We start from the raw sequence: 10,978 nt of genomic DNA, 5'->3' as shown, positions 1-10,978 counted from the left end.
TTTCTTCTTTCTTTCTCCAGTTTTCCAGTTTTGCTCGAAGAAATAAATAAATCATTCATTCATTTCACCATAAAGTACATTCAAATAGGATCCTGAAGAATGACTGAGTCAATGACTGACTGACTGAGTCGAATGAATGAGACCTGCAGGGAGTTTAATTTAATCTAAGTAAAATGATCTGCTAAGAGAGTTAGAGGTCCATCATCACTGCTTTCAGTGACTACTCAGCGAGTAGGTTAACCACACAGACGTCTAAATATTGTATGTACAGTACAGTACATATATATATAACTTTATGGGATCGAAATTATTTTGTAATTAACACTCGCGGATTTGGATTTGGGAAGTGGTGTTAACAATGCCTAAACGACGACTTGACTTGTCTGCCTGCGTAGTCTAGTTTGAATGAAGAATACTGACATGAAGAACAGGAAAAGAAAAGGAAAGGAAAGGAAACCCATTAGCGGGCTTGAAGAGCCGAAAAACATAAATAAACGATTACTCAGGGACAAGGACTTCGTTCTGTCGTTTCCCCCCTCTTTCTCTCTCTCTTCTTTTTTTTTCTGACTGAGTCGACTAAAAACACAATACTCAGTGAAGGTCGAATTCATACGGTATTTGTTTGAACAGTCTTCATGCAGACGATGAGACGATGCCGATGTTTGTTACCTGACCTGATCTGAATTCAGTCAGATATATCAGATACTGATGACGTATGTAGTAATATCGAAACGATTATGTACATACGTACAGTACATAGAAGACAATTAATTCTCACTCCGCTGAAATGGACTATTTTCATGATTCCGATCTTCTGTTTAGTCTTGTCAGAAAGATAACAGTTCTAGTTCTTAGTCAAATAGATCGATTGTCTTTACACGTCTGTTGAATACGATTATCTACGAACGAATTGATCGAGTCTTCTTTCTTGCTAATAATCAGGTCATAATAATATTATTCTTTTGTTCATTACTTCGTCACTACTGTCTGCTTCATTTATCCTTTTTCTTCGACGAACTTGCCGCCGTCCCTCCGCGACGTTTGTACTTCCGTGGATCTGCGAATATACTCGTTAGCGTGATCCCCCAAATCTCAATTTTCTTTTTCTTACCCTTCCTACTCATCCGAACTTTGTCCCTCGTCCCTTTGCCGCCTTCCCAGAAGCCACTGCCCGACTTGCCGACGAGCACGTTCCGGCAGAAGCTGCAGTCTTCGGGGCGGTACATTTGTTCGCGGGAGCAGAAGCCGCTGTAGTGGAGCTGGTTAGAATAAATCTTGCAGAATATACAGATTTATCGACATACCAGATCATGCGATTGGCGTGTTCGTTGGGATGGTCGGTTGCTGCGTCGTGGCATCTGTATTATCGATCAGCATGATGAATTCGGCTGAGTAGGTCAATGACGGCGACAGGATGAAGCCAAAACTAGAATATGCTGCCAAGGCAACGTACTTATCACATGGAAAGACTTTGGCGCAACAGCTGAATCTGTTGTATGTTAGCAGAAACTATTTTGTATGGCATTCTCGTTCTGTTGTTCGACAAGACGGATGAAGAACACACCTGAACCACCTATAGCTTTTCCCGTAATGCGAACAGCGCCCACGGTGAGGAAGTTCCCGACCTGCGACAATGCCCAAGTTTTCCTTGACCTGGAGAACAACCGTTAGATTCGTTCCCTCAGACACAGACACAGCAGTCCCACATACCTTCTTCCGTGGAGGTGGACGGGGAGCAGTCACTGTCGACACATGTCAGTAATAGCTTTAACTGGCTGGACTAAAGCCATCCCATGGAGAAAGAGATCATCCGACATAACGAGTAAGACGCCACTAGACAGAAACTAGACAGGTCTACATGCTGGAGGCAGAACGACGCAAGTTGATACTCACATGCAGATGGTCCCACGACAAGGAATTTAACCTCCGGGATTTTGAACACTTCACATGTGAACCCAATCAGTAACGTCTTCAGAACCATGGGTAAGGACGCAACACACCCATTCGGCGATGACACTCGCGACATGTCGCAAAGGCACTCTCGCCTCGAACAGCGACAATGCCTGGTGCGGGGAACGGAGTCGAACACTCAGAGCAAGTAGGGACGAAGTGGCTTGAAAGATGTTAGTTTCATCTAAACTCTGGCATACTCCGTAGGGCATGCGATAGAGAAATGCTGTGTAACAAAGGAGACTCCAACGCTGCAAATTTACCTCGGCAGCAGATCAAAAACTGTGCATCCTTCGAGATCCAGATATCCAGCTCGATGGGACGTCGGGTGCATCAATTCACGTCGAAACCCTATCCATGCGAATGTTTCTCAGTCTGAATTCAGACGTAGAGAGAGAGAATGCATCCTACCGATGCCGAAAACATTTGCGCATTTTCTGCATGATTCCGCCCGGACGGACGCTGCAACGGAAGGATCATTCGTCGGTTTGATATTCTTCACATCCGTAAATTCTTTGCAGCGTTCACACTTCAACGTCACACAGAGCATCTTGACTTCCAGAAGCTCGATGCCGTATAGCTCCAAACCGGGAAAGGACAGTGAAACCCCTCGGGCGGGAGTCGAGGCAGGAGTCGAAGCAGAAGGCTCAGGCACGGGTGCTCCCCCTTCTTCCTCATCTTCTGAAGCCTCTTCTTCATCGGACTTTTCTTCGTCGGAAGTCGTAAAGTCACTCTCCGACTCCGTATCTTCTGGGGCAGACCATTCAGGCGGCCGGGGAATGACCTTGATGTGAGGCCGATCCTCTTGAATCTCCTCCTTTGCACTTGCTGTCTGCGGCTCCTGCGGAACAGGCTTTGTCTCTGCCACAGTGGAAGGGGTTTCACGGGAGCTTCGATCATCCGATATGGGGGTGCTGGCCAAAATATGCATGTTGTGCACCAGATAGTTGACTTGGGACATCAGCGTTACACGAGTGCTTTCGTGCACCCATTTTTTGAATCCTGCCTCCGTCGCTCGGGCAGCATCCCCTTCAACCTGTTGAAGTTCAATTGAACTCTTTTCAAGTGGATACAGTGGAGGCACAACAAGCTTGATGGTCTTGACAGCCCGCAGAGATTCAGGAAGTCGGTCAGGCTTGCTGGGGGTGATGGGGATTACGTAGGAGAGTCCATCGGGAGATTTTTCATAGAGAGAAAGTCGACCAAGGCGAGCCTCCAGCTGCCTCGTCTCATCCCTTCTGGTCTTTTCGGCCTGAGACTTCTCTTCAGGCGAATATTGCACGCTAGGAGCAGCAGGTGCAGGCGGATCGCTGACGCCTGTCGAGTCAGACTGGGCGACCGCTGGTTCCGCAGTTTTCTCTGTACTCTTCACGTCTTCTCTGCTGCCAAGGTTAGCTACAAACTTGATGGTTGGTGCCTTCTCTGCTATCAGAAAGCGTTCTAAGTTCCTATCAAGACTATTCATCAATCCAAGCAGGGTCGTTTGACGATTGTTCTCTAGCGAAGAGTCCACCAGCTTGTCGAATCCCTTCTCGACATTGATCTGGAAGCCTCTTGGCATATCAGGATTTGTGACTCTAAGTGTAGGTCTCCCTTGTCCTGGGTAATCCCGAGGCACATAGAGGACACACTGCAACTCCTCCATGTCAAAGGGGAAATCAGGATCCGTAGGGGCCATTCCGAATGTCAGCACTGTACCCGATTCATCATTCTGCTCTTTCGGGTGGAATCTTCGCCTTAGTTGGGCAATTTGATATTCTCTGGGGGCATCATTCTGGGCCTTTGGGATGGGTTTCGGGACGCCTTTGGGAGCAATAACGCGGCGGTTTGGCCCAGTGGAACGACTCTCTGTCGTCAGGCGTCCGGAATCCTCCGTTGCTACTTGTTCAGACTGGGATGTGTCCTCACGAGGATTCCCGTCAGGCTCTGGATGCGAAGTTGCGCCAGAAGCGGCTTCTACGTTGGGGCTGGAAACCTCGTGCAAGTAAGGGCAAGCATCACCAGCGCGGCATCCTCAAACAGCTGTCAGCAATACGATCACCTCATCAACAAGGAACATCAGTCACATGGCGAAGCAGTGCCAGCAAAGCAATCCCTTCGACCAGGGGGGGCAGTGACAAATGCATATCACAAAGTGACATGGGTTGAAAGAGACATCTCATCGATACAGAGGAATCGTATCAGCCTGAACGGCGTAATCGAAAAACGGAACCGGGCAATACCGACGGACAGAGCGGGATCAAAAGGACCGAAATGGAAGCTGGATAAAGAAACGGGATGTCCGGGCAGGACCTTACCTTTCTTGGTCCCAAAGAAGCGACACTTCCTTGCTGTCTTTCGTGGATGGGTGGGCCTTTGCTGCGGTGACGCTGCAGTCCTTTGAGGCTGAGCGCTTGCCAACTCAGCACCCGCGGTAGTCTGTTGCTGGCCTATGTCAAAATAAGGGTATCAGGATGAGCGTGTGACCAAAAGGTTACGGGCCGTCCGATTCTGACAGTGACAGGGACGACGGTCCAGCGCTGCACGAGGCGCCAAGGGGGGGGGGGGTTCAGAAACGCCTCGTATGAGGTACATGGTGGCGCTTCTCGATTTTCCACCTGGACAGCCCGTGGCAGCAGTGGAGTTGACATATGCATGGGACATGACATGGGCATTTGACTGATCATGACATAGATACAGATACGAGGCGCGCAGAAAGTCAGGAGAACATGCAGGCATTGAAAAAGAAACAAACAGCACGAAAAAGAAAATGCAGTATGGAATCAGAATGGCGACAGGACAATAGAAGGGTGCTCACCGTCTGTTTCGGCCCCTACACTGGGGTTGTCAAGTGACCTGCTCTCCTCCATCACCACCAATCAGCGGCAGAGTAATCGTAAATGCTGTACCACGGCATTTTTATTATTAGTAAAAGGCCGCGAGAGAAAAGACGATGCGACGTCGATCAGGCTGCCACCGAACAAGCTGACGGCGATAAGCCGGAATGGCACGGTATGGCGTGCATAAGAACGAGGAGGGGCAGCAAGCAGTATTGTTTGGAATTGGAATGATGTTTGGCGCTTAGGGACTCACCGGTCTTGCCAACAAAGCAATCGGGTGACCAGAGATCACCCGCTAAGATCAGAATCGCCGAGATGATAGACAAGGTCTATGATAGCGCGGGGCGCGCTGCACGGCGTCGTACGACAAGATGCAAAGCACTGGGTCGCGATGAATCGATCGAGGAAGGCCGCGAGGCGGTCAGCGGCCACGTGAGGCAAAACTCCCCTCCGTATAGCAGCCAGTATGCTCGCAGCTGTCCACTACAGATCGAGATCGACCGCCTGCCAATCGACTGCACGATCAGACGAATCTGACTCCTTGGAACGCTCTGATCGAACCAATTTGCGCACGATGCCAATCCACGGGAGGCAGAAGAATAATCACGTCCACTCACTCAAATCAACCCTGCCAAAAATGATGCTGACTTTGATAACCCTGCCAAAGTTTTATCTCTTGAGCAGGGACTATACTCATGATTACTGCAGATGACTCACAATGCATCTTCAAGAATGCATCCTTCCAACTACCTATGGCACAGCAAAGAGCGATAGACCAGGCATACACGTACTTCAACGAGGCATCGATGTCTACGTATCGAGTCATCATGACATGTACAGCATTCATCATGACTGAGCCACACAGATATACTTCGGGGATGCAGCAATGGTTCGGTCACCGATGTGTCACCATAGCACACGACTACCTCCTCATATCGATCGCATGCTGCTAGAATTAATCTTTTTGACCTTCATAAACTTGAATATCGCTGAGATATCAAGATTATCCACGACAATCAGAGTAGGATATACCCCTTTTACCGTCAGTGGATGGAAGGCGTCCCGCGGGGTCAAGCTCCGGTGGCATCGTAGTAAACGTCAAGTTGGCCAGTCAGTCAGTCGACTTCAGGCTATATTAGAGATCATAAACATGCCCAATGGCCACAATGACTTAAAGTCTGCCACTTCGCCAAACTGGCGGTGGCCATCGAGTGTGTTTTCCCCTGACGGTGACAAGCCTGAGACCAGGTAAAGCCACAGCATCACTATTGCGTGCATCGGTCATCATCCTTCATCCTTCTCGAAGGCTGCGGTGACACCACCACGCGTCGAATCAGGCAATTCATAGGATGGTCAGAATCCCGTTTCAGGTTAACTGCCGCCTGTTCTACAGAACACAGCAGGCGACAATAGTAGTGGAACCACTGTACAGTTGTAGTTCATGTATGTGCAGATGGATGTACTCCGGACAGTCGCGGCGCGCGGGGGGGTAACTCTTACTAAGTACCGTCGAGTACAGCGGTATGTAACGGGCGTGACACGAAACAGCACGATACAGGACTGCACGTTCCGACATTACGCGTGGCTGTCACGTTAGTACCATCCTCAAACGGCCGTCAAGCCACACTTGCGCCATAGCTGTGAGCTTAGCATTTTATTATTTAATAAAAACAAAATATTTACAACAGCTATGCGTCAGCATCTCTCACGACTCCAGATATAATCAAATCAGTCTCCCTCTCATATTCCTGGAAGGTGTAATACTTTGCTAATCGACAAGAATCCTCCGTAACGCAACGCCCGACTCCACTTGTCCGCCACGAGGCAGCTGCCGAATACGGAGTCCGGAGTAAGTCCGGGGTGGAAAGCGCGTCTTTAATAATAAACTTACTCCGTACGGAGTTTTACTACACACCAAAAAAAAAACAGAGTTCCGACCTGGTCAATGCAACATAACGCAACGCAACCCAAATCACCAGTCCAATGACCAATCCCAATCCCAATCCCGACCATTCCCTCTCCACACGAAAACGACTCGGAAGGTTTACCTTTTTTCCTTCTTTCCGCAGAAGATAACAATAATTCCCGAATGCAAAGTTAAAACAGGGAAAAAAAAAGGTTCATTTACTATTACCTGTTCTGGAAGGGGAATGAATAATAGAACAAACCACCGATCGCATGTGGGAAAGAAAGGAGAATACCTTTCTTTGTAGTAGTCTAGGTCTATTGGACTCTGTAACCAATTATGTAACCAGAAAATCCGTCCTGTATTGATTACCTAATAGACCGTCTAGAACCACCCAATTAAATTCAACCAAAAAAAAACAAAAAATAATAATTCCCCAGTAAGGGGGGATTTTTTTCTAAAGAAAAAAGAAAAGCGAAGAAGTGAAACTTTATTCAATCTAATAATTAATTCCCAATGGCTAAACCCGCCGAGCCTGGCCTGGCTGGCTCCGAGAGTCCTAATAAGAAAAATTTTGTCGGGTCACGCGTCTATAAAATTTAGACTTTGGCAAACCACGCGAATTTTCCGATTGGGTGGATCGAGGAGAGTGCCTAACAAAAATACGTTTATACTCCAGAGTGTAAATGATGACGATCATGATGGTGATGGTGATGGTGATGATGATTACTCCCGTAGACTGTTTAAGAAGACTCTGCTCCTGGTCAGGTGATACATTGGTAGGTAAGGCCCCCAAGTGACGGCAGGTGTTATTGGCAGGTCGGGTGTGATTATTCATTACCTACCTAGGTACCCAGGTGGGTAGGTCTATCGTGGTTGACATCACAATCAGTCACGATTATTGTTACATACATTAGGTACAGTAGTACCTAAAGGTAGGTGCGACTAATAATCACCTTAATTCCGAGTCATTCCCGTCAAAGACCCTGGTAAGGCTTTGATTTATGTGAAACACTCAACATGATCGATCGATCGATCTTAGGTTGGCGTGAGTGCATAGGTATTTACTCGATGAGTACAAAGGCGGTGAGCAGTAATAACACAGTGTACGAGTACTCCAGGAAGTACAGAGAACCAATCCAATTCAATTTCTTCCTTAGCAGAGACTAATTACTATCTTTCGACATATCACAATTAATACAGCCCCGGATGCAAGTTAGCCATCATTATTACGGAGTAATTTCAGTTTGATTCGAATTCGGTACGTCTTCTACAGTACAGTACGTACTCTAGGACTGCCGGCTCAAATGCCGATTTCCCCGGAACCCTGTAGGTACTAATACCAACTAGGTAGGTAAGTAGCTGAGGTACCTCTGGTAATTACCCCGCGTCCACCTCCGTATTCAGTCACCGGATCTACGGTACCTAAGGTATGGAGTATGGAGAGATCCGAAGTGGTTGACTGTTGACATCATTATTTCCATAAATTTCCTGGAATAGAGGAATAATATGATAAAGATCCACTCGCACCATACAGTTTGCAGCATAGCAGTACGTAATGTTGCGACCAGAACTAAATGAAAGGAAACAAAATTGTATGTACTGCACCGAGTAGCTAGGTACATACCTGTACCTAGGTATGTAGATGTATGCACCGCCACTATTACCTACCTATTAGTATATCTCGGCCTTTCTGCTTCTGTCAAACAAAAGACAATATTATCAAGAATTATCATTGACTGATACGTCGAACGCAATCACTCCGAGCATGACCTCGATCGCATATTTGAAAACTAACCCCTTATCTATCCCATTCATTCAGCACGACGTTATCATTGTATGCTGCTGTCGCAGTATTTGTCCTCTTTTGGCAGGTGACATTGTTTAAGTATTACCTGCCTAGGTAGGCAGTGCAGATAGTGAAGTTGGGGGAGTCCTCCCTGTTGGCGCTTAATAATAACAGCTTAACTATTAGTGCAATTTCGCCATTGCTGCTATACTAGAATTGCTATAGTAAAGACGATACATACTGAGGCTCAGAACAGTGCTAAATAAATGAGTACAACAAAATAAAACGCTTCGTTTGAGAGCAAGCTGCGTTTGTAGACAACAACGTTCCAGCTTTGCGATAGCTGAATGCTCCGCAATAAAACCCTGGATGATCAGTGGAGAAAGACAAATGAGGTTTCAATGTAGACAACTCGAACCTTGCAATCACAATTCATGGTCAAGTATTCAAATTACTGCTCTAACCTAGCTTGATATCCCATAACACTTTTAGGAGTACGTCTTCTACAAAGTTGTGTCTTCAGTACTAGGAAAGATTGCCGGATAGCAAGGCGCAATCGCATCTTATTGTCACTTATGGTTGATATTTATGCAGAAATGGGACATAGAATTAGATCTCCTCTGAGCTACGTCCCTACTAGCTTGACGATTGATAGACGTCAACTTAAAGCTGTCAACGTAAGGCTGTTAACTTAAGGTCTGGCCCGAGCCGCTTGTGGGGCTGAAATGCGGGTTGTATATCCGAACCATCTGCAGCATCGTTACTCGAGACTCAAAATTAATTGGCAGGATTTCTAGATCACATTTCAGTTCCGTTTGCATTCTTCTAGTACTGTTCGTGGAAACGACACTCTGGGTCTGATTGGGGGGGAAATTGCTGACGTACAGGCACCTTCCACTGCCTCCGTAGTTAACCCGACCTGTAGGCCGTAGCCAGCCCCTCCTGAGAGTAGGGGTGGGATCCAGGGCTCTGGGATGCCTGTCCAGTAGGTCATAGCAGATAGGAGTATGCTGACCCCTTCTAACTGCCAGACCAACTAGCTTTATGGAGGTTACCTGTGTCCCTTGATAGTAGAGGACGCGTCCGAGCCAAGACAGCCACCATGGAAGTGACTAAAGAAATAGAGAATTCCTAAAAAGGCTCTCGACATAAACAAACATATCATCGAGAAGAAGTTTCTAGAAGAAGCTCAGGCGAGAGTTCCTCATGTAGGCCGGCAAGCTTAGTATACAGCCCTAGGCCCTAGCCCCAACAAGTCGAGAGTTTCCGAGCAAGCGCAGAATAACTTAGAAAACATAGCACTAGCAGGGTCTGGATCAAGAAACGACGACACAGGCGCATCTCCCCGGAGATGGCTGGCTCGAGTCTTATGATCTCTACCGGCAATCGAGATCACCTACGAATTGAATTGGAAGCCCTATTAGAGGCCAACCAGCCGTGTCCAAAAGTGTTCGCAGATGCAGAACAAGAAGGCATATCAGACCATCAGTGACCATCAAATTAGTCTCAATCATCATCCAGCAAACCCAATCGCGGGGCTTTTAGTCCTGACGACGGACCCTGATGATCTGCCGTTACACCACTGGACGATAGCATTGCAATAAGCAAATTACGGAGTATTTACTCTTGTGCGAGGAAACATCTCGTGGTCGCGGGAATGTGCCATGTAACGTTCAACGGGCAGCGTTTCATCATGCTGATAGCAGAACATGATTGGCGTGTGCCTGGCTCGTGACATGACATCATTGTACATACATCATACAGTACGAAGTATTTCCATCGCCCTACGGCTAACTGCCGAGTCGGCAACCTGACAAGTTACGATTCTCGTTTGCTAGATCCCGATTCCCTAGGCAGGTAGGTATCGGCGCTCGAACCCACGAGTAATACGAGTACAGAGAAAAAAGAATACAGTACCGAACACTTTTCACAACGATCACCGTTTCATCCCTACAGGCTACAGAAATCTTCTCTCCAGTGATTCGCAGGGCTGATCGACTCGGCCGGACCAACGGGAGAAGAGTCAAGAATTGCCGAGGCGTTCTAACGCATGGCAAAAACAAAGAAAAGGCAAGACAATAATATCATAGGTTACCTTGCCGGCAGATCTGCGGAACCGCCAGTCGGAAAAGAGAAAAGAAGAAGAAAGATCCAAGGGTCCATCACAGCCTAGAGACGGAGTTGATAACAAAAGAGGAAAGAATATCCCTCGGGTGTGGAGACTGGGGAGGAGACTAGGGAGGGAGTCACAGTGTCACGCGCATTTAGCGAGATCTTTTTTTTTCTTTCCTTTTTCTAGGCGTTCTTTCCCCCCTCTTTTAAGTTTTGCAGCTCCAAATGACGTAGCCAGATTGTGGTATGGCTGATGGGGTTTCTTGTCGTTGGATTGCCGCGTGACGACGGCATTCCATCGGCAACCCGTGTCGGCAGGACACCACACATACGAGAATGTATATTCCTTCCTACAAGGAGATTCTAATCTTCAAGCAGAAAAAACTAAGTAATAATAACAAT

At 47.3% G+C, this 10,978-nt stretch overlaps 2 protein-coding genes across 2 annotated transcripts; one reads left to right on the top strand and one right to left on the bottom strand.

Annotated features, from left to right (window-relative positions):
• Positions 1–1,120: 1,120 nt before the first annotated feature.
• On the bottom strand, positions 1,121–4,668 carry T310_7952 (uncharacterized protein; the record flags this gene model as incomplete). Its single annotated transcript, XM_013469263.1, has 10 exons — positions 1,121–1,259; positions 1,305–1,358; positions 1,454–1,483; positions 1,565–1,653; positions 1,711–1,742; positions 2,001–2,113; positions 2,214–2,301; positions 2,362–3,963; positions 4,248–4,379; positions 4,446–4,668. The coding sequence occupies 10 exons, from the start codon at positions 4,666–4,668 to the stop codon at positions 1,121–1,123; spliced, it is 2,502 nt and encodes an 833-aa protein (XP_013324717.1).
• Positions 4,669–7,376: 2,708 nt separating this feature from the next.
• Positions 7,377–8,629, top strand: T310_7951 (uncharacterized protein; the record flags this gene model as incomplete). Its single annotated transcript, XM_013469262.1, has 7 exons — positions 7,377–7,454; positions 7,525–7,536; positions 7,615–7,664; positions 7,957–8,004; positions 8,313–8,322; positions 8,354–8,512; positions 8,579–8,629. The coding sequence occupies 7 exons, from the start codon at positions 7,377–7,379 to the stop codon at positions 8,627–8,629; spliced, it is 408 nt and encodes a 135-aa protein (XP_013324716.1).
• Between the last annotated feature and the right edge of the window lie 2,349 nt (positions 8,630–10,978).

Source organism: Rasamsonia emersonii, assembly GCF_000968595.1.
Source record: "Rasamsonia emersonii CBS 393.64 chromosome Unknown ctg1118621760615, whole genome shotgun sequence".
NCBI lineage: Eukaryota > Fungi > Ascomycota > Eurotiomycetes > Eurotiales > Trichocomaceae > Rasamsonia > Rasamsonia emersonii.
This window is presented reverse-complemented; position numbering and strand designations above follow the sequence as displayed.